Raw genomic sequence first — 23,961 nt, forward strand, 5'->3', positions numbered from 1 at the left:
AGCGGACTTTATCAGTTCTCCTCCTTGTCTCTGTCTTGTGGTTTCCTTTATCGTTATGTTTTCCACTCACCCCTCTCTTTCTCCTCTTTGCTTTACATTCCTCCCAGCAATCAATATATTGATAGGCAGTGCAAGGCAAGGTTATATTGCAGCTTCAATTTACATCTAATTAAACAATGATCAAGAAAAAATGGATTTTGTTTTGCATTTAATTAGATTTTGTCATGGTGCAGTAGTCAACAAACAAGTGGCTCTACCCTCAGTGGTGAAAAGGTCAGGTGAAGTTAAAGCAAAAGTGTGTGGGAGATAAAAATCACACTTTAATGCTCTAGTCTCTCCCCCAACTCTGCACTGAAAGTTTTTAAATGAGGTCTTGACCCTCAGACATGTCCTGTCTTTTCTAATCAAATCTGTCTCATCACACTATTATAATTCTATTATAATGAGTGAGGGCGGGGGTGGGGGGTCAGAGCTTGCACCCACCCAAATCACGCTGATCCAAAATGAGGGCTCTTCCCCATTTTAATTTGGGTTTTCTCACTTTACTGCAAACAAAAACTTATGCAAACAGAATCATGTGAAAATCCTGTGTTTATATATACTGTATGTTCTACCCATAGTGCTTATAAACTACTTATACCAAATATATTACATGGTTGCTGCACATTTTGAATTTATATATAAATCAAGTTTTATTACAAAAACAGTAATGTTGTCTTTTACATATTTTGCTGTCTCACTGTGTTCCACTTTTTTTATTTTTAAACTCTGTACAGTACACTTCAGCTCTGACCCATGACGCCATCCTGGTAATAGCAGAGGCCTTCAGGTACCTACGTCGCCAGCGTGTAGATGTCTCTCGCCGGGGCAGCGCTGGAGACTGTCTAGCCAATCCAGCTGTACCTTGGAGCCAAGGCATCGACATCGAGAGAGCTCTCAAAACGGTAGGGGGTGGCAGGAAAAGAGAGGGGGGGGAGGGGGAGAGTGGCAAGCTGATAAGTAAAGAAAAGGCTCGAAGAAGTGAAGCAGAGATAGCAAGTGAGAGTGTGATAAAGATGGAAAGTGACAGAGAGAAGGAGAGAGTGCGCACAGAGCTGTTCTCCTCCCTTTGCCTCCAGATATATCTGCAAAGAGCTCCCTGAAATCCAGGCCCTCATTACCATAAAACTACATCTTTTATTAAAGCGTATCCAGTTCATCATTTGATTAACAGACTGTGCCCACTCCAGTAGCTCCATGGACACAAGCACCTCAGTACCAGCTCTATATGCAAAATGATGGATATTACGCATTCCCCTGAGTTTGTCCATCTCTCATGACAGGTCCAAGTGCAGGGTATGACTGGGAACATCCAGTTTGACAACTATGGCCGCAGAACCAACTACACCATAGATGTGTATGAGATGAAAACAGGTGGGCCAAGGAAGGTAAGATGGAGTGGTAGCCTCGATCAGCTCTCATCCATCAAATGTCAAATCCAAAAAGATCCTGGTCTGTATCAACACAACTAACAGCTGGCACACATCAAGGTTTGGTTCATTATTTGTCAACATGTAATTTTGGATGATTTACTGATGCTGTGCACCAAAGAACAAAACTCCATGACTGTTGGCCACATGTTTAGGCGAGCTGAAACCTTGCTGTGATTTCTATTCTGAGAGAAATGCGTGGTCCTGTGAAAGCAGAAAACATTTTCAAACAAGCCCCTACCACCATTTATCAAAGCACAGAGGCTTTTTTTCAGTTGTATGTGGGACCAGCCGGGCTGAGAGGACAGAGCAGCGTAGTGTTGATTACCTTTCTCTACCCCTGTTAGGCAGCAGCACTGATGAGCTATGTCCAGTATCACAAGCCCCACAAATCACACAGTCAGCATTCTGATAGCTAAAACTGTCCTATCAAAAGAATGGTATAAGACTCCTCTCCTTGCTGTGGGATAGTGTAGATATGATTTTTGGTCCTCTCCTGACAGTAATTACCATTCAAATAACCAATTACTGCAAATGGGATCCAAGAATTCCTCTGGCTCCTCTTCAAAACGGTAATTCCCAGCGATACATTCACATTATAACCGGTACCATATGATGACCTCTGGTTTTATTTCATAACCTCACAGAGTTCCAAGAGACAGCTGTGAATTTCTCGTTAGCCAGAAAGTGTGGGCTCAGTCTGATAGGACGCGTGATTATGCCGCCTGCCTCCCAGGCCTCTAAAGCCCACACTTCAGTTAGCATCACACAGCCCTTACAGCCATCCCCACATGCAGCCAAACAGAGGAGGAGAGAACAGGAAGAGGGATGGAGAGAGTGGGAGAAACGAGGTCAGGGAGAGAGAGTAAGAATGTAAGGGAAGATGAGACAGGCCAGGCAGCAGTTTGTCAGGACCTGGAGACCCAGTCACCCCAGTGATAGTTAGAGGATGAAGGTTCCTAGCTGTGACTGTCACAGATGATGTATGGGCTGATATCTGTCCCAGCTGCTCAGGGTGAGATCAGGACTTTCCCTCTGAAGTGGCGCTCTGTGACACAGCTCCTCAACAGTCTTGTCCCCCGAGCAGTGCTTCTCAAATATCAGTGTCGGACAAGAGCAGGGAATAAACACTCAGAGCTTTGTGACAAGTGCACTAACTACTTCCACAACTGTAACCACAGCTTAAACCCCTAAATGTGAGGCATTTGCTGCTTTCTAGCGCCTCCGTTTGGTGCTCAAAAACTCTGCACTGTTTATACACCTGTCTAGCCCAAACAATTAAAGATCTGAGGCAAAAAATGTGGACCAGATGTGAAGGGGAAAATTCAAGCCAGCAACAGTTAGGCTATTGGCAGCACCATATGCAACACGTTTCATCATGAGCCAGAGCAGCCATTATTTCAGATGGGCAAACAAACACTTGACATTGGTTTGACTTAAGCATCTGTACAGCAGAATACAGAGTAACTGCAATGGCAGGTCTGTGCAGATGAAACTGTGGAACCACTGAAATATTATGCTAAATTATTAAACGTGTATGCAGTTCACAGGCTTGAATATCAATTATTTACCATAAAACCTGGGAAGCTGAAGGTGGGACGGACTGAAGTTGTCTGCCGTATGCTCATGTAATTCAGTTTCTGGCACATTTGACTATTTAAACTGGTGTGGAAACCGATATATTACATTTGATCGTGGATTACTGTCCTGGTGCTCTGCTTATTTTGTGCTAGTTTGGACAAACTTTAGAGCAGAGGTAGCAGGCCTCTGAGAAGTACAGAGGTAATAATCCCCGAATCGTGGCAGTTCCCAGTAATGCTTGAAAGTGTTTCTGCTATGTGTTCACTTACATGTCATCAGTGGGTTGGAATGCACCACTAACCACTGTTTTCTCTTTGCAGATTGGGTACTGGAACGAGTACACACGATTTGTAAATATTATGGACCCGCAGGTCTCCAACGACTCCTCAGTGGAAAACCGAACGATTGTGGTCACTACTATTATGGTACACTTTCCCTGCAGTTTTAAATGTTTCACGTATTCTGCCACTCAAGGTCATGGTGTTGATTCCAATGAGTGATACATTCTGTCCTGGGCGGGTAGAACCACATGTTTTTTGTGTTGCTTTCCATCCACTCACTACATGTTGAAACAGTCGGTCCGAAATGGGGGAGTGTTTCAACTGTATCCGTGTGGGTGCCAAAGCATTTTGATTTTCCATACTTCAGTGGCCTGTTGTAGCAGTGACATCACAATAATGGTATAAATGATAATGGTTTTAAATCCATCACTTACAAAACGCATACAAACGCATACGTAAGTAGACCTGTCTGTCCTCACCAAGTAAATGTTCAATGACACTGGGGATAGACTGGCCGGAGAATGACTATAGGATGATGCTGCAATGGTTTCCCGAGCTAGGCAAAGCAAAATAAACAGTATTGGAGGAGGGATAAGAAGGGGTGCTATTTTCTCTTGTTATGTCTCTCCAATATATTTTGTATTGCTCCCCCATGTGTTTCGTGCTGAAGTATAACTTCAAGTCAGTGCTTTAGATGCGGTGATTTCCTGGGCATTATCCAAGACCAAACAAACAAAATACTTTAGATTTATTACTCTTTAGCTGTGCTTATTCAACTAAATGCTTCAAGGTTACTGGATATCTTCCATCGCAAATGTATTTGCTGATTGTATAATGGCATTATAATTACCTGATGCAGTGCCTCATTCTCTGCAAACAAACACTGCAAAACGATGAAGAAAAATGTTTGGACAGCGATAAGGATCTGTGGTATTTAGCTCTATTTCGTTTGTATTCCAAAGCATGAGTGTCACTCAATAGCAAGAGGAACTGTTTAACATCTCTAGATTTGAAATACAGTCAGGAAAACACGTGTTAACATGAGGGAAACTCTCAGTGGATCCAAGGTGAGGGGATACGTTCAGCACAGAACAAACAAACCATTGCTCTCCTACTTGCACTCTAATTGTGTGTGGCTGTAATGACAATGCCTGCTCTCCTGAGCAGTCCTATTGTTTGATAATGATGATGTGCTCAGTAAGAGAAAGACAAGCTACAGCAGCATTTTGAAAAGGAGAGGAAAACTAGCACGTTCCTGCTCTCCTGATCTAATTTTGTTATTTAGAGATTTGTTTTCATTTTTCTGAATAGCAAATAATGGCTTATTTTGTTTTATGTTTTATTTATTTATTTTTTAAATTTTCTTTTGTTCTTTTTTTGGAATGAAACAGTCTAACTGCGCATTGGTGCAACGTGCTTGAATATGTTGAAATACTACGGGCACTCTCTGATCCCTTTCTTGTCACTGGCATTTACTTATGAAAGCCATCCTCATTCCCATCCACACCCACCCCTGCTGTGCTGACCCACACCTTGCCTACCAATGAATCCCAGTCCTACTAAAACTCATTCAGGTCTTGTATTTTCTCCAACATAAATAATAATCTTCGTTCTCTCTTCCACTAACCTTTTCTTGTGGCAGAATTGCACCTTTGGGCTCAAAATGGGTTGGGCTTGGTGTCTGTTGGCTGCCATCGCTTGATGAAAGCAATGTGACCACATGATCATGTTGCTGTTACCAGTCCATTTTTGTGCATTCACAGGGTATCATCTGTGTATGCATGACTGCATGATGTTGTTAGAGCAGCTTACAATATGTTTATTCTGTGTGTGCGTGTGTGTGTTTGCGTGCGTGTGTGTGTGTGGGCATATGAGTGCATGTATGCATATTTCTGTATAATTGAATGTGTGCTAGGGCATGGGAGTGAATAAACCAGCGTGTGTTTAAATCAACAGGAAGCTCCTTATGTGATGTACAAGAAAAATCATATGCATCTGGAGGGGAATGACAGATATGAAGGCTACTGCGTGGATTTAGCATCTGAGATTGCCAAACATGTTGGAATTAAGTACAAACTGTCTATAGTAATGGATGGAAAGTACGGAGCCCGAGACCCCGAGACCAAGACGTGGAACGGTATGGTGGGTGAACTGGTCTATGGGGTGAGTACTTGGAGCCTCGATTTCACTGATTACATGACAGTTTGCAAGGAACTTCAACATGAGAGGAGATCTCATTTTTCTGTCTTAAGGTGACCACCAACCCGTTGTAAACTCATCAGCTCTTGCCCAGTTCAAAGTCTACCGCTGTTTCAGGATGCTCAGCGGTGAATGATTTTGTCAAATGCAGCCAAAAGCACTGGGGAGTTGGTGATCATCTTGAGATGGAGAAAATGAAATCATTTCTCAGTGCTGTTCATTGCAATTAATCCTTCTTGCATAGCCTAGAAAACTCTCTCTCTCTTACAGTTGAAACAGAGGTAGGTACATGAAAACAATCCATATGGCAAACACACTGTAATCACTTTGATGAATGAAAGATTGTATGCCTTTGAAGTGATTGTGTAATTATGTTCAATGTTTGATGTCTATGATGAATATGCCACATTGTAAATTCACAGCTGAGAAAATCTGCTTTCGAATCAACAGCTAAATGGTGGTTTGTGGTTTGAAACAACAAGATCCATATGTGTTGTGCTCTATAAAGGTTGAACCTCTCACATTAGCAAAGGGTCATGCCATGTTTTACATCTGACAGAGTGCTCGGGCTCTTGCAACACCTCAGGCATTCCAAAATTACCCTCCTCCCCTTTCTCGCCTTTCTCCAAGGCCACAATAGTTGAACAGAGGCCAAATACAAAATGCATGAGGGTTAGGCTTCCTCATCTGTTCAATTTCCCAACTATCAGCCTGAGAGATTGCCTGGTTTGATGTGCTATCGCCACCAAATTATCTTTCAAATGGGAAAAGTCCACTCCCTGGAGATGGAAAGTGAAAAAATATCCCAATCGCGTTGCTGTCAAGTCTTTCCAGGCCTGTAATTTTACAGCAGGTGGGCTGGGACTAATAGTTTTGTACATTTTGACCTTTTGACCAGTAAATTAATTTGATTTTAGTTGTCTTTTAAAGGTTAGGCCTGAGGCTAGTCTTTATTGCTTTGTTTCTCTCACCATTGATTGAGTGCTGCTTACGCCTGCACAAGGATTAAATGGTTATAGCACTTCACAGTGCTGTGTTGACAGCATAAAGAAAACAGTCATGTTTATTGGGTCTATTTGTGTTGCTCCTCGTTTCACCTTGTAAGAAACGTTCTCTGCCTCATGCTGCTTCAATCCAATGTTTTCTCAATTTCGACATAAAAAGACAATACAGAACAATACACAGAGCTGTCCTTCATGGAGCGGCTGCTTTGAAGAGGAGCAGCTATTTAATTAATCACATGCACACTAGCTGCAGTAAGACAGTCTAACATGGTTAATTATTTTCTTCTGTTTTACAAAGAAACCCATTGTGATTTTGAAAAAAGGCAGCATCACCTCCATAGATGTGTTTTGATAACATACTGTGTTTGAAACAGCAAAACAAAGGAGGGAGATAAAGAGGAGTCTTGAAAAATTAAAAATAAATATGAAAAAATAAATTAAAAAAATAAATAAATCCTAATGCCAGAATAGACTCTGTGGGAAATTCAGTGTGCTGAACAGCATGTAATGACCTTTACATTCTGAAATTTAAATTAGGGCCATTTATTGAAAAAGTTTACACCTTTTCTAAGGAGGTGTCAGCTCTCTGCTTTGCCAATTTGAAAATCTTGAGGCAGCTACAATTTCACCAAAACATTTAGTTTGCAGTTGGTTATTTGTGGAATTATACAACTCAAACACTTATCTCACTGGGTCCTGATTTAAGGAAGCAGTTGGTCAAACATGACTTCAACTCCCATCTGCCTTAGTGGATTTTTTCCAAGCTACTGCTCTGAAAGTCTTACAATGCCCCTATGAGCCTATCCTCCTTCTTATGTCCCAATGTGACAGTATTACAGGAAAAACTTAATTTTACTGCATGAATCTCAGGTGTATTAGCTGTCATCCTAGGTCATGACATTGTGCAAATGCTACTCTGCCTTTACTGAATGTGTGTGTGTGTGTCTTATATGTTATATGTAAAATGTGTGATAATGTTTGTTTTATGCTTCCTCTCCAGCGCCAGTCATTTACACATACATTTAAAATGTCCTGTTTTTTTTTTTTTTTTTAAGCAGGTCTATCTAATCCTTGCTGTGCATGTTCCTGTTTCCAGAGAGCAGATATAGCTGTTGCACCTCTCACCATTACTCTGGTTCGAGAGGAGGTGATAGACTTTTCCAAGCCCTTTATGAGCTTGGGCATCTCCATTATGATAAAGAAGCCGCAAAAGTCCAAGCCCGGTGTTTTCTCCTTCCTGGACCCACTGGCCTATGAGATCTGGATGTGTATAGTCTTTGCCTATATTGGGGTGAGCGTGGTCCTGTTCCTGGTCAGTCGGTTCAGTCCTTATGAGTGGAACCTAGAGGAACAGGACGAGACAAAAGACCCCCAGACTCCCCCCGATCCACCCAATGACTTTGGCATCTTCAATTCCCTCTGGTTCTCACTGGGCGCCTTCATGCAGCAGGGCTGTGACATCTCCCCCAGGTGGGTCAGCGCTAATAGACACCAGGGGTGGACAGCAGAGCAAAACAGAAAAGGAATTAATTAGTAATAAGAAATTTTAATAGCAAGTGATGAGATGTGTTCTTAGGATCACAGAATCACTCAAGCATTTTCACTTCCTTCATCTTCTCCCTATGTTTTTTTTTTTAACTAAGCCAAATTTGTGTTATGTGTGTTATGAGGTGGTATGTTGAAATTATTAACAACAAAATGGTTTCATCAGTATGTAATAAAGATTCTGAAATGAACTTTATTCAGACTGTCTTTCAGTGACGTAAAGTCTGGATTAAAGTCGACTGTATTTTAAATAACGTATTTTACTTTCCCTAGAAATGTGCTGTCACAGTAGCAGGTTGTTTAAAAGTTTACAAGGAAATTCTGATGACCAATGGAGTTAGACACATTAAACACGCGTGGTAGATCTTAGTGCTTTGATAGGCACCACATGTCACTGTGTAATTACATTCTGTGTTTTCCCTGTCATCAACCTCTCTCTCTCGCAGGTCCCTGTCAGGCCGTATCGTCGGTGGTGTGTGGTGGTTCTTCACCCTCATCATCATCTCCTCCTACACAGCCAACCTGGCTGCCTTCTTGACAGTGGAGAGGATGGTCTCTCCTATAGAAAGTGCTGAAGATCTGGCAAAGCAGACAGAGATAGCATATGGCACTCTGGATTCAGGATCCACAAAAGAGTTTTTTAGGGTGAGTCGCGTCAGCAAACTATTTGGTTTTCCACACGCACAGCACCTGACTAATTGGCCAACAGTTCCTTTGTTGGTGAAGTGGCAAATAATGCAAATCCTAAACATTTTGCAATGAGGCGTGTTGAATCAAAAAGACTACTTTGTGTAATGTCCTTGATAAACTCCTACAGCTCTTGCAGCTTTTATATTATGCACCTTTACCACAGCACTTTTGACCCGTGCAAGATAGCACCAAATGAGCCATGTTGACAGAGAAGCTCTTATGACATGAACGTGAAATTTATGCGGCACTGCTGTGGTGTGCAACCTTGAGGCAGTGGGGCTGTCAGCAGAAAGTGCGATAACAACATGGAAGACTCAGAGGTGATAAAAACAGGAGGCTAATCAAAGCATCCACATCAGGCTCAAACTCAGACGGGTCAGCTCATGAAACATAATTAGCTAGCTGGCCCTGGCTGGCAAATTGGGCCTGATGAAGTAGAGCCCTGTAGGTCAAACAGCAGCCTGAAAGACGGCTCAGGTGGAATAAGCAATATGACCGCCGGCATGAGGGAGTAGCTTGGCAATTAAGTGATAAATTAACTAAAATTGCAAGTAAAGGTATATTAGTCTCTGAATGGCAAGCAAATGCAGGAGTTTAAGAGCACTGCATGTTTTTGAGCTTTATCAACGATTTTTCTGTGTAATCCATACATGGCTTACCTTGTACCCTGGCAGTCCAAACCTTCACATTTTCACAGCAATATGTTGAAAAAAACAAATAAATAATTAAACAGCACTCCGCGATGACGAAAAAAGCATCATGACAGTCTTTTATCTCACGCTCCCTCATTACTCATCAGCAGGAAAGAAACAATTCATATGTTTCACAGCTGCAGCCTGTTGGCAGAAAGCGCAATTCATTTGTATTACCCCTGTGTTGAATTTCTGAGAACAACAAAATGCAAAATCAAATCCATGCTTTTTCAGACAAAGGAAAGACAAGATAGTGTCTTCAAAGCTTCATTTTTAAATTCCTTCTGTTAAGTCTAAAAACTCTCGGGAGCTGGTTGTGAGAGACTGTATACTGAGAATATAATATATCCTGGAAAACATGAGTGACAGCAACACTTAATTCTCAAACGTAACACCTCACAAATCCTCCCATCACGTTTCCTTTCATCGGAGATGCTTCACAGGTGTGTATACAGTATCCAAGTGCGTTTGTCACAGACATGATGGATGCCAATTACAGATTATGTTTTCAGCCTGACAACGGACAACAATCTAGAGGTGGTCAGGGAGTGGCAGTATTCCTGTATTCTGTATAACTAGTGCCCTGGTTACATCCCAAGTCTTCAAATAGGAAATGACATGTGTGAACCGCTATTCCAAGGGACTTTTAATTAAAGCTGTAGCGGGCTGACATGGGTGGGGGGGAGGGGACACACTGATTAATAGGAGTGCTAGTTCTATTTCAGACCTGTTTTTCAGGAAATACATTCAGGATTAATTAGACCCATACGGCATCAGCCAGCTGGAAATTTTAAATCAAGTCCAATGTTTCAAACAAGACATATGTCATCATCTCTGACCTCCTTTAATTTTTGATGATTTCACCTGGTTTATTTTACAAAGCAACCTGACAAGAAGCACAAGCTCAGTAGTGCTGTAGTGGTGTACATGTGCTAAATATTTTTTCCCTTTCTAAGCCACAAAACATAAGATACAGTATGAGGAATATAACTTGTAATTATGAACAGCAAACCCGACGTTTTGGTGGTTTTCAAATAAGTTATATCTCGTTGTCTTTTGTTGTTTTAACTGCTAAGAAAAACTGACAGTTTGGGTATGTGCTTTAATGCCGTGACAGTACTCAACATCACCATATGTGTCTTCTTTTGGTGATGGGAATCAGAAGCTGTGGAGGAATTTTCAAAGAGAGTGGTGTTTGAGCAGATCCCTCAGAAAGCCCCTTCTCACAACCAACTAGGACAGCTGGCCTGGGAGCTCGTTGACGTGCCCGGCGGAAGCCTGAATGGCTTTAGGCGCTTGGCACTGCTGTTCTGCCCACTCTTGGCTCCTCTTCCCCGAACTACCCTGCTTTTTGGGCACCCTCTTCTCCTCTGTCTCCAGCTTGTCTGTTGCTTTACCTTGAAGACAATGTGGGATAGCTTCAAGCTTTGTGTTGCTCTTCCTCAACATAGCAGCTGTCATGCGCCATTGCGCCACTGTGGTTTGTTTCATCATTTTAATTCCTGTCATGGATCTTTTCATGCAGTCAGTTGAATATTTGTGTTTTTGATGATTAGAAAATGATGAGTTGTACCAGCGAGGCCATGTTTATCCTCTTGATGAGGTTTTATTCCATCAAAAGGCTTGGCTCAGTTACATTTTGAAATGTACATTGAAGGAGAAGCTGGGTTGTAATAATGGCTGAGATGATAAAATGGGCTGATGTGGCTGTTTAATTACGTGTAAAGACTGGGGTGAGACCATCAAAGACAACCACACTGCTGTCCCTTCTTGCACCTCATTTAACATCGTAACAATGAAAGAATGATAATTGCGCAGAGAAATGAGACCACAGCATTGTTTTCTGTTCGCCTCAAAAGATTACACATTACCCAAAGCCTTAACAGCAAACATCATTCATCTTACTGATCTGCAGGTGTGGTGGAGATGGGAACAACAGCTCAAGTGCAGTCACCAATGCATTTTACTAACCATGAAAATCAATTTCACATCTCAGCTATTGTGGCACAGATGCTATAGCTTCTGCATGGTCCAGCACAATGTTTAATAAATAGATTTTTTTTGCAGAACAGACCTATATAAGGTAAGGGATGTGTGAAGAAGAGCTGGCAAGGAGATTAATACAAGAAATCTGCAGATTGTCCTGCAACCATGTGCAGCACAACGTTAACTCCCTGAGCTCTTGTCACTTTCTGTTTCAATACTGTGCTGACTGAAAGGGAGGCTCCAACAAAGATTAGAGCCTGTTTGCAAAAAAGAGAAAGCTGACAAAAGGGATGATAGACTAGTGCGAGATGGGCATAACCTCTGAGAGAAGGCGCCGTCCTCGCAGGGCTTTGTCGATCTTTAGATGAGCAGCAACACCAGGCACGACTGGAGCTACTGGAGTCCAGCAACACATCAAAGATGAGCAATTGGTATTCAGGGTGTACCATGTGGCACTTCAATGACAAAGTACACCAGCACAGCTTCAACTTTCATATCTGCATACTTGAGATACAGGTAGTCCTGGCATACAGGATATTGGGGGAAAGTGGTGATGTCCACAAACAAAATGGAAGTGAAGTAAAGCAGACGGAAATGTAGTGGTGGGTGTTTGGAGATGGCATTTTGATACACAAGCAGTGCCGCATATGTGGGTGAGGCCATAATGAAAGCAGCCTGAGACGCCAAAGGAAGAATAAAAAACAGGCTGCAGTTCGAAGGGCAGTGGACAGAGGTCTGGAAATGCTGCGTAACTCTGAATCAATACAGATTAAGTGGTTATTTAGAATGGAGAGGGCAATTTCTTTGACTTTGGACTTTAATCACTTGTCCCTTCTCAGACATTTTAATGATGTTGCTGGAGATTTCTGGAATAACAAAATCTCCAAACGATTGATTTACTAATGATCTTTGCAATTACTGAAAAGCAAATCCCTCTTGTCTGTCTCCTTCTGTCCACTTTAGGGTATCATGAAATAATTATTTATGGTGAATAAGCATTTCAACTTTACATTATATAGTAATTGCCTGTTTGCCAGAGGTTGCATGTATTCCCTTAAGGAAACAGCAACCAAACAGTGGGCAATTGGCCAAATGTGGCCCCCTAGCAAAAACTGTTTGCCCCTCGTCTAAAGTTAAATATTTCTCTTGTTCAGTTTACATCAAAACACTGCTGTTTAAGTAAATCTATTGTAGATAACTATATCACGGTGGATAAATAATATTATCCTCAAAACATAGAAACCTGTATATTCATTCTTAGTATATGGATTTATTGTATTCAGGACAGGTAAGGCTAAAAGAAATTACAAGTTGAGAGTTTGTGTTTGTTTGTGGTTTGGTATGTATTTTAAGGCAACAACCATTAGCATATTAGTAACTGGCAACTGACATCTCCCCTGACTCATAATGTTGTTTTCAACCACAGGTAGCTGTTTTCAGCAAGAATCAGAGCCACAGAATCAAATGGCAGTGACAAAATTAGCAGCTAGGTAGTGAACATAATGGCACATTTTCTGTAGCAACTAAAAATACATATATTTTCCTCACGAGTTAGTGACAAACTCAGACAGATTTGCTTTTGTATGTCACTATGCAGCTCGTTGTTGACAAGTTTGCTGGGTCATCTTGAAGATGTGTGCTCATAGCCTATTCAAGCTGCTCCAGATTATCTATTATTCACTTATCTCAGGTTTAAACACATTGAAGTAAAATGTAAATGACAATTTTAAAAGAACGTATTAAAAATATACGGTGTGGTTGTCTGTCTCTATGTGTCATATCTGTGACAGACTGGCCAGGGTGTAGTCCACCTCTCTTCTGAGTCAGCTGGAATTGGCTCCAGCCCCCGTGCAACCTTTGATAGCAATAAGCGGTATAGAGAATGGGAAACATATATAATGGAAAACACATAGGCTAGTGCATACAGCAGGGCGCTCGCTGCTTCAGACAGTTTGCAGGTACACCTACACAGATGATGTAACCAAGTTGCCTAAGTAGGAGGGTTGGCTGGCAATTGACTATTTAGGTGCTTTACATTACAAATAGAACAGCATTATGATTGCTTTAGTAGACTATAATTTGAAGATATTTAGAAGAGGAAGGTTATGGCATTTGCAAGTTACCCAACATAGAGTTGTGTGTCTTTTTACTTTATACAATAGCTATCAAATATAGCACCTCCTTGTTAATTAGTTGGAAGCTCATTTTGAATACAATGGTCTGTTGTAAGAGGGCTATTATACAGTGTGAAGGAGAGCCACATGTATAATGCTGTATTTATGGCAGTGTATAATTGCTCAACAAATTGGCTGTTCATTGATGATGGACTTTTGCAGTCAATTTTCCCTAATTAAATTTAAATGACCACCAGAGACCAGAATGTGAATGATTACATTTTAAAGGAGATGAGAGTAGACTTTCACTACGTTACAGTGTGTTCAATGTGTGTGTGCGTGTGTGTGTGTGTCCTTGGTTCTGTGAGTATGCAGGTTTGTGTTCCAGCAATCAGTAATCAAATATATATATTTTTTTATTTTCCTGCTGGGCTTTCTCACTGTTTCTTGTTTGTTATTCCTTCACTCTATTAGAATATGTTATAAGCATCTTGCTGATGACTTTAGCTGCAGTGGAATCGGTTATCACACTTCGTCCCATGCTCTGTTATTGATGAATTGACTTCATAAAGCACTGAGAGAGCACACTCTGTCGTCAGTAATCAATGCCCAGATCCATTCTTTTCTCTTCATTTGAGGTGGTGTCTGGAGCTTTCCTACTGCTGAGCAGATGAGCCCTAGGCCTTTGGGGAAATTGTCCTCCAAACTAGTGTCCTGTCCATGAAGTCTGACACATGCAAATTGAACACATTTAAGAAGATTGTCAACGAAAAACATCACATCTATTTCCAACTGTTGACCCTCCCATACCATTTGCATTAAAATAGAACAGCCATCATCCCAACTTCAAGGGTTTTCATCTGAGCAGGGAACATTTATCATACAGGCTTTTTAATTTGTGTTATGTTGCTGTCTCATTTTATCCTCACCCTTTGCCTGATGCTGTATGACAGATGCCTACCAACAAATTGTATATGATTACATAAAGCCAGTAAAGCACTTTCATTAGGTCAAGGTTAATGCTTTAGTTTATTAATAGAAATGCATTAGAGATGGATAGGCTTTTACCAGTTCAGGCCAGTGATGAGTCTGTATACTGATGTTGGAACACTCAAAGCCACGTATCTCAGTCTGTGCTGGTCTGTACTTTGTGTACTTTGTCTTTGACTTTAAATTATAGTGCTGCACTATACATGAGGTTTTTTTTTTTTTTACTTTACTCCTAATTGACTCTATGACCTGTAACTCCAGCTAATATTTACATTATACATTATTTACATTTACATTACATCCATTCACCATTTTTTTAGTCTGCCACATTTTGTCTTATAAAATGTCTGATTGCTTCAATTTGCTGTTACATTTCTAAAACATATGAACCACAGATCCCAAATGCTTGGGTCAGGTTTTTATTTTGTTCAGTACTTTGCTTTATGAAATAATACTTGTCAAATAAATGGCACCCTAAGATGGTAAATTCTACCTGCAACACATGCTTATGTTAGCAGTTAGCTCAAAGCACAGCTATGGTACTCAGAAAGATATAGATTCTTGGTTAAATAATAAATAAATCACTTAAACACGTATTTGAATGATCAAAAGTTCAACACCAACATCAAAGATGTTTCTAATGAACCAATAATCTCAGCACTATTACTGCATGACTTGTGAGGTTAAAAAAAACACCACAGTGAAGTATCGCTGACAGATGTTGGTATATCAACAGATTGTCCATATTCCATACACAAGCCCTTTGGTTGATAGTGAATCTTTTGATTCAGCCAGTTTTTGAAAACCATCCACCCCCCCTTCATCCTTCCCTGGCCTTTACTAAAAGAAAATATGTTTTTTATGTGGAATCCAGTCTTCAGTACACACACAGTGCCACTCGGGAACTGGCTCATCACTGCTTGGACCAAGATCTGTTCAAAGTGTGAAATGCCTACGCCAAAATAAATCCAGCGGCATTGAATAATTTAATTGATGCTTATTATAGATAGCGCTCAACTCCCACAGATTTTACAGGCTTGCTAAGCCTGACCCTAGGCGCTGGGAAAATGCTCATCTGTGTCACTTTCTGATGAGTTGCCTTGTGTGTCTGTGTAACCCGCTTGTTCCCTCCTCTTGCTTCTTCTGCATATCCCCTCTGAGTCACAGTTGAGATACATTAAGGACAATGTAGTTGAAAAGACTGACTGGAATAAGTTGTACAAGTTAAATTAGGACTATAAACTAAAGCTTAAATCCACAGAGACTTGATTTTCAAAAGATTTATCCAAATGTTTTGCAAGTTTTCTCATAAGTCATCATTACCTGGAATTCACTGTCATAAAAGTTTAATTACTGAACCAATTTTTGTGTAATCAAGCCCACAAATATCAGTATTTCCACAGAAACTCTATTTTGCATGACATTACTTAGTGTACCGCTGATGTGTGATCCTCATTCACAGTGAATTTGAGCCTTAAACTGCAACATAATATTTGATGATTGCTTTTATGCTGATGAAAAAATGGATTTTGTATGTTCTTGTGCTTCATGATTGTGTGAAAGCCCATACACTACATTTTGTAGAAGTATTTAAAGATATCATACTGCCGCTTTCCACGATGTCTATAAATACTTCAAAATGCCAGTTTAAATTTAAGTGATCATTAAGCACAACAATCCTACAAAATCCATTACACTAATATGATGTTTGGGTTTCTAAACTACTTCTCTCCTTTTCTCCTCTGCACAGCGATCCAAAATAGCAGTGTATGAGAAGATGTGGTCATACATGAAATCTGCTGAACCCTCAGTGTTTGTTAAGACCACACCCGATGGCGTAGCCCGGGTACGAAAGTCGAAGGGCAAGTTTGCCTTTCTCCTGGAGTCCACCATGAACGAGTACATCGAGCAGCGGAAGCCATGTGACACCATGAAAGTGGGCGGGAACCTCGACTCGAAAGGCTACGGTGTGGCGACGCCCAAAGGCTCAGCATTAAGGTGGGTGGAATAATATAACAATATCTTCCATGTTGTTATAGTATTCCACCTACCCTGATGTCCCCCTGTTGTCATTCTTTTCTTCCTCTTGTTTTTTTTTTTTCTTTTTTTTTATGGAAACAGAGGTAACGGTAGTATGCTTTTCAATGAAAAGGTTTTAAATTGATAATGTTGTTTCAATATTTTTATATGTGTTAAAAGTGATGCTATTTTATAATAGAAGGTAATATCCAGATAATAAGGCTTAAGCTAACAACCATTTCATATTTATGTCTTTCTTACTGTTGCTTTTCTCTCTCCTTCGATCTCTCCTTCTGTCCTGTGTGCTGTCCTACCTGACTGTTGTGTTGTCACTTTTAATTTAACACTTCAATGGTTTTTCAATTTAGCTTTTAAAAGCTGCGCTGTCACTTGTGACGAATGTTAATTGCATGATGTTTGTTGTTGTTACTTTTCTTCTCAATGACAAGTGTCCCCATCCCGCACACTTCAGTTCTATACTACGTAACCCTTCTTGCCACCTTTTCCAAGATTTAACACTTTCTTTACCTTATATGAGTCTTACTTATCTCCCTATATTCCTTAAATTCTTAAACAATTTGTCCTTTCTTAGACCATTTTGATAAACAGATAGTATTCTGTGCATAAGCCCCTTCTCTGGTAGTCTCTCTACCATTACCTATCATTATGATGCTTGGTACAATTATTTTGCATTAGATTTCTCACAGACCTGTGCATTTTCTTACAAGTTATGTTTTATCGTTTCAAGAAATGCTGTTAACCTGGCAGTTTTAAAACTGAATGAGCAAGGCCTCTTGGACAAATTGAAAAACAAATGGTGGTACGACAAGGGAGAGTGCGGCAGCGGGGGAGGTGACTCCAAGGTCAGCCTCGATGTCACCACAATCGGGTACCATAGTGCAGAGTAATCGGCAAGGCTGTTAGACCAACCCAACCATATCCAAAGCAACTGTTTGCCCCAGTCAACATGCTGCTGCCCCACAGCAGATTACCAACTTAGCTGATTGTCTGACCAGTGGCTTTAACAGCTCAGATCAAACCAAGGAGCCCTTGCTTACCCCACAGAAAAATATTACCTCTGATAACTGTTCTTAGACATACAATCTGTGCCAGTAAAAATTAAGATAGTTTTCTTTGTCACCGTGTTAAGCTGTCCTGCAGTTGTGAAAGGCTAAGCTTTATTTACCCCTCCTTACACGTCTGTGAATTAAAACACTTGTAACATAGAATTCAACAAAGTTTGCCAGAGACTGTTTCTGCATTGAAAAGGCCATAACCTCCAGCCTTCCCTTATGAAGGTGAAATTTGCTAATCCTGTACAAGATGGCTTTGCAGTACCTAACCACACAGCTGCTTCACAGCTGACACAGGCCCAGAGCCCATGAGCTCTAGAGCCAACGTGATAATTTCTCCTTAACTACAAAAACCTCAACATTGCTGCTCAGCCGAGGCCGACAGGGAAGCCACACCACCGTCTTGTGGGGACTAAGCACTGCAGGCAAACATGAGAATTCTAATTAAACTAAAGAACACCCGTGCTTTGATTCCACTACACACAGTTCCTACCTTAACTCATTAATGATGAATGATTTTTCCATTATGGGCACTAATGGTGCAATGTGTGAAACCCCACTCACCTGTGACGACTTAGTGCAGCTCTACTTAGATTATGTGCCATGAAGCATTGAGCTATTTTCACTAAATTATATATAAGGGAGTAGCATTATATTGTTTTCAGTGCAGGTCAATTCACTGACAAATGACACCATTAACACACATGTGATGATATTGGTCAGGTAATTGGCTAGAGTCCTATGGACTGCAAATTGTGTCATTACACCCTTAAAGTAATTTGTCACGGTTTGGACTGGACAACAATGAACATCACCACAATAGACTGCAGGAGCCACAGATAAAATTATGTACTGTATTACTCACTGCCTGTGGTCCATTTCAGAAAAGGATTTTTATGTCACCTTTTCCAATGTTTGAATTGATAGCATTGCTATGTTCTACAGTCAGTGAGCTCAGGAAGCCTCTCGGTACAACTGAGAGCACACTCAGGAGCCATTTGAAAGCATCTGTCTCTTGCATTGTCATTGATTTTTTTATTATGCAAAGGTGTGTACTGCCTGTGATTTTCCTGGCTTGTTTTGGCTCTCCAGGACTCAGTGAAAAGGCCTGATTAGAATAAAACAGCCTGGAGCACTCTGTTCCAAATAGTGCTTGACCCTGTCCCGCTCACAGCTCCATGTTCCAACAGACATCAGGTGCTGCACATAATCATGCACAGAGCTGCAAGCACACCCACTCACACACAGTTAACACATATCTTTCCTGCCTTCAGGGACAACATACTGCAACCCAGATTGAGTTTCAGACACAGAGCATGTTACAGGGTAATTGCATTGTTAATCAATGTCTCTCCAAACCAAGACAACGGTCTGGTCCTCACACCCTGTTTCTCCAGGTTGCTATGAGGGATATAGAGTGGTGTAATCTTCTCTCAGTGCATTATGCATCGCATGGATCCCCTTGAGTGACATTATTCCCAGGGAGTTGTCAGGTCACTCATTTATTGATGCACTATTTTTCTTTCCTTCCAATTTGTTTTCACTTTTACAGAGAGATACACATGAAGCACTGATGATCCACTATGATACACTGAGAACAAAATGTATCCATTTTTCCAAGTTTTTGTTTTCTAAAAGTAATTTCATGCCATAGAATATGATGTTAGTTCATGCTGACATGCAGTATTTTGACATCACATTGTAAGTCCTAGAGATATCAAACAGTAAGAAACAGCTTTGTCAAACATTAGATTATACAGCAACAGGCGAGTATGATTATGAATTATTCCACTAATATCTTAGAGCTTAGTGCTGCAGCCCTGTGCAGTTTGGTTAGGACACATTCATCTGAAACTAATCTGGCGTAATTGGGAGATAAGGTTTCCTTAGTGATATGTCGGGATAGAATACACAAGAATTTATTAAGCTTTCACTTTTGGGACATAGTTTCTTGAGTCTTAAATTGGTTGAAATACCTCCAGAACTGGTGTCACTGTAGTGACTGAAGCATTGGCCATCACATGATTTAGATGATAGGCAAAAACAGTGTCTATCACTTTTCTGTTTGCTATTTGACTGAAGTTGTTAAACACTGATCAGAAAGCCCAAATAATCCAGTACCAACCCCCAAACTGGTTTACATGTAACCTGGTGCTTTTTGATACTCATAGACTTGCAGATTGTACTTTTAGTACCTGCTTGTCGCCCTGCTAACAGCATCTGCCGATTACTCAAAGCGATATTGGTAGGTCCTGGCTTTAGACTAGGGGTTATTAAGGTAATAGGTAGACTGCCTGCTCTCTGTGATGTCAACATAGCCAGGAGCCCTGCTTTATCGCTTTGTAAAGTATGTAGTAGTTTAAAAGTTGAATAACATAAAATAACATAATATAATGTTATTTATGTTATTTCCCACGTGAAGAACTCCTGTAAACCTTGCAGTATTGAAACTCAGTGAACAAGGCATCTTAGACAAGCTGAAAAACAAATGGTGGTACGATAAGGGTGAATGTGGAACCAAGGACTCTGGAAGTAAGGTCAGTCGCTGCAGGTCTTTTGTACTGATTCCAAATTGCATTTTGACGTACTGTTCATATGCAAGACAAAACCTCTCTGACATATTTAGTGCACATTTTGTTTATTTGCTACACATAATTTTTTTTAGTGTTTCAGTTTTTGGGCCACAAACTGTAACACAGTTCAGATGTGGTTTTAACACAAGGCACTGCTTCCCCAATGTTTTTTCTTTTCTTTTATGACAGAAATTAGACTTTTTGATGCAGTAAATGAAATGTAGACACTCTCTCTTTTACTGAAAACTGTAATGATAATGATGTGGGGAAAGCGCCTTTCAGATACACTATTTCAATTGAATCATAGCAGTTCTAACAGTTGTTGTTAAAATGCTATTTTTGCTCATTTTCACTCTTGACATTCATGATACTTTGACCATTATGCTGCTTTTTCTATTTACCAAACTGTTAATGAAAATTTGATTTATTTGTGTTATTACTAGTTTGCATTAAGATGTGTCTATTAGATTCTCTGGCCCCCTGTGGTGTGATGAACAACCAAAGCCTTTTCTTGTGATGCGTTACTGAAATTTTAACTTCTCTGTGCAGTAAGAGCACCATAGGGTGTCCTCTAAATCTTGCGTCTGCTCAGAGTTGTGTTTAAAGGCCCTGTTTACACATCACAAGAAGTTGGAGAATGTAATAAACCCACTATTTAACCCTCTGAGATATACGTAAAGCCTCAGTTTAGGGTTGCTAGGTAGCTTTATAATAGCACCACACTCATAGGGTTAAACTGCAAATAGTAAAACTCTGATGAACAAATTTTTAATGACTGTGTTTGGTACGTAAACAGCAGCAAAATGGTTTGAGATTTTGGTGTTGTTTTTTTTTTCTTAATTTTAATGGAGCTATCATTCATCTACTATGAATTTGACTGTACTGTATGAGAGTGTTGCCATAAGAGTTATACCTACATGTCACCAAGAGGATTAAAAAAGTCAGGGATTTTCAGGGCTGTTGACCTATGCGATACTGACCAGCTTCCTAACATGGTCAAGAGCAGAAGCCTTTTACACATATGAAGTGTTACGAAAGGGAAAGCTCTGCATTCACCAGCAGTTAGCACATTAAGAGTTGGCTTCTTTCTCCTTACTGGAGAATGGTTTGACTATGACAGTCTGAAGTTCCTTCTAACCATAGGAAAATCAGTTTAGTCAAAAATATAGCCGTTAGCAGCTTATTACAACTTCAATTTCTGTAGTTTGTAGCAGTTAGTGTTCACAACCTGCTATCGATAGCATCAGTAAGATAGACTGTGATGATTTACTAAAGCAGTTTTACTCTTGAAAGTCAAGGTTATGTATAGGCTCAGTTAAGGAATACAGGATGCATTTTGCTCTGCTGCCCTTGCTCCACTGCAGAGCTCTTAACTATGTTATTCACTTTCCCCCAGGACAAGACAAGTGCTCTCAGCCTAAGCAATGTGGCTGGTGTCTTCTATATTCTGGTTGGAGGGCTGGGGCTGGCCATGATGGTGGCTTTGATAGAGTTCTGTTATAAATCACGACAAGAAACCAAACGGCTGAAATTGGCCAAGAATGCCCAGAATTTTAAGCCGGCTCCCCCGACCAACACCCAGAACTTTGCCACATATAGAGAAGGCTACAACGTATATGGAACTGAGAGTGTTAAAATCTAGAGGTACGTCATTTTTCTTTATTGAACATATGATCCGTACATTGCTCTGTAGCTGCTGCTTGTGAATTTTTTTTAATTTTGTTATGCTGGATGCAGAACTTTGCAAACACAAAATTATGAGACATATACAGTAGGTTCATGGGCAGGCTACATGAAGGCTAACACTGAAACCTCTAACCTGACCCTTAAAGGGTCTCCCAAATTAAAAAAAAAAAAAACATGTTTTCTCACTTTGCTCTAATATTTGTAACATACAGTTTGTTTTGATTTTACTATTTACTGTGAGATATCAACCCCGTAGATTTCAGTTTCTGTCTCAATATGGAAATTCAACAAAAAGCTCTCCTTAGATCAAGTCATTGCACTGACAAAGGGATCATACCCTAAAAAGTACAATGTAAATAAGTTGTCATGTGCTTAATTGGATTGACAACACATGTACTGTGTGTGCTTGTTAAACACAAGATTGACAAGTTTGTGTACAGAAATACAATTGTACAACAGAGAAACAGAACTTCAAGTCCTTGAAAACATGTTTTCTTAATTAACTTTTCACTTTCTTACTGACACACAATTTTCTGCCAAAGTATTTTTTTTTTCTTCTTTTTTCTCTGCTTGTCTCACTGGTTTGAAGGAAGGGGATGTGATGTACGTCACATTGTCTAGTCTGATGACACAAAAATGCAATAGAGTTTTAAAAACACTTTATTCAGATGGATGACCAGCAGTCCTTCAACTTAAGTCAAACAAAATTATCACAGTCACTGATTCTTATTCATTTTTAAGTTTATTTATTAAACGTACAGTCCCAGATTTACAGTATTCCCATCATGAGTCATATGAAGATGTAAATTTTCCAGGCAATCATATAAATCTACATTTGATTCTGCTCTGTATGACACAGGATAGGAAACATTGTCCCTTACAACTGTGACTAAACATCAATGAAAGGACAGGATCATGGGGATTGAGCTTCAAGCCAAATCCTCTTGGGCGGACACTGCAACGATAATCTGCAATGACGACACGACTGGTCATGGGAAGAGCCGATACGGTTCCCTCCTCTCAGTGCCTTATGGAACTCTGAGTCCAATCAATGCAACTCACTCACAACAATATTGCTTTTTGCTTGAATCTCATACAAACCAGAAGAATGGTGCGGTGTTAAAAAGTATATATATGATACATTTTACATGCCACAATGAATGAGAGAACTAAAGCCATCATTTGCAACCCTAAGCACATTTTGAAGTGCCAGACAGACAACAGATCTTATATGATGAGTGACTAATTAGTTTCTTGTTAACAGTATGGTCAGATTGCTCTTCATCCTTCTGCTGCCAGATTTTCACTGGTTATATGTGTTTAAATTAGTTTAATAGATCAATTCAGTGCACTGTAAGCCACTGGTTATTAGACAATAGCTTTTATACTGCTATAAGTCACTTATAGTGGCTTTATAATTGTTTTAAAATTGATCTTAATGGAGTAAAATGCCATTTAGCCCTAAACAACGATGAGTGTGATGTTTGTACTCTAAACTCTGGTGCTGCTGCCACTGTCTTCTGAACGTTTGAAGGGACTCATGAAGATGAGAAGATGATTGTTTTGCTTTTACACACTACAGAACCAGGTCATAATTCGCATTTCCAATACTGCCACGAGTGTGTTTTGTATGACAAAAAGTGTGTAAAACAAAGTATTCATGCTTAATTAAAAAAAAAAAAATCTGTTTGTGATTTACAGTTTGTAAAAATATCAAAGGAGCATTAACTCACTAAAGTTTGCAGCTCCGAACATTTGTTTTCCTTGAAGTCTAGAGTCATTCAAGTCTTCTATACATGAAAGTAAAACCAAATAAAAAGGGTAATTTAATTGTAGATGAACTGCAATCCAATTAAAGGATAACAGTAATGGCTTTTAAACTGTAGTATTTTGGATTACCTTACCATTTTCTTTAACAATTGCACATTTTACAAAGAGCTGTGGTGAGCTTTTTATTTGATTTCCTTTAATGAACATTACAGTGTTTGGTGACTTCACTTAGTAAATAAAAATGAAAAATACATGAATACAACTGAAAATAGATTTATACAAGGTTATA

At 40.0% G+C, this 23,961-nt stretch overlaps 1 protein-coding gene across 1 annotated transcript in view; it reads left to right on the top strand.

The window, feature by feature from the left end:
- The window catches only part of LOC113144465 (glutamate receptor 3), a 74,975-nt gene extending 51,357 nt beyond the window's left edge, over positions 1–23,618 (top strand). Inside the window, exons 7-16 of the mRNA XM_026330539.1 lie at positions 777–944; positions 1,323–1,427; positions 3,371–3,475; positions 5,288–5,494; positions 7,631–8,004; positions 8,526–8,724; positions 16,302–16,549; positions 17,319–17,433; positions 21,613–21,860; positions 22,762–23,618. Coding sequence (XP_026186324.1) covers positions 777–944; positions 1,323–1,427; positions 3,371–3,475; positions 5,288–5,494; positions 7,631–8,004; positions 8,526–8,724; positions 16,302–16,549; positions 17,319–17,433; positions 21,613–21,858 — 1,767 coding nt within the window. The 3' untranslated portion in view covers positions 21,859–21,860; positions 22,762–23,618. The remainder of the gene's footprint in view (positions 1–776; positions 945–1,322; positions 1,428–3,370; positions 3,476–5,287; positions 5,495–7,630; positions 8,005–8,525; positions 8,725–16,301; positions 16,550–17,318; positions 17,434–21,612; positions 21,861–22,761) is intronic.
- The last annotated feature ends 343 nt before the right edge of the window (positions 23,619–23,961 follow it).

Source organism: Mastacembelus armatus, chromosome 10 (genome assembly GCF_900324485.2).
Source record: "Mastacembelus armatus chromosome 10, fMasArm1.2, whole genome shotgun sequence".
NCBI lineage: Eukaryota > Metazoa > Chordata > Actinopteri > Synbranchiformes > Mastacembelidae > Mastacembelus > Mastacembelus armatus.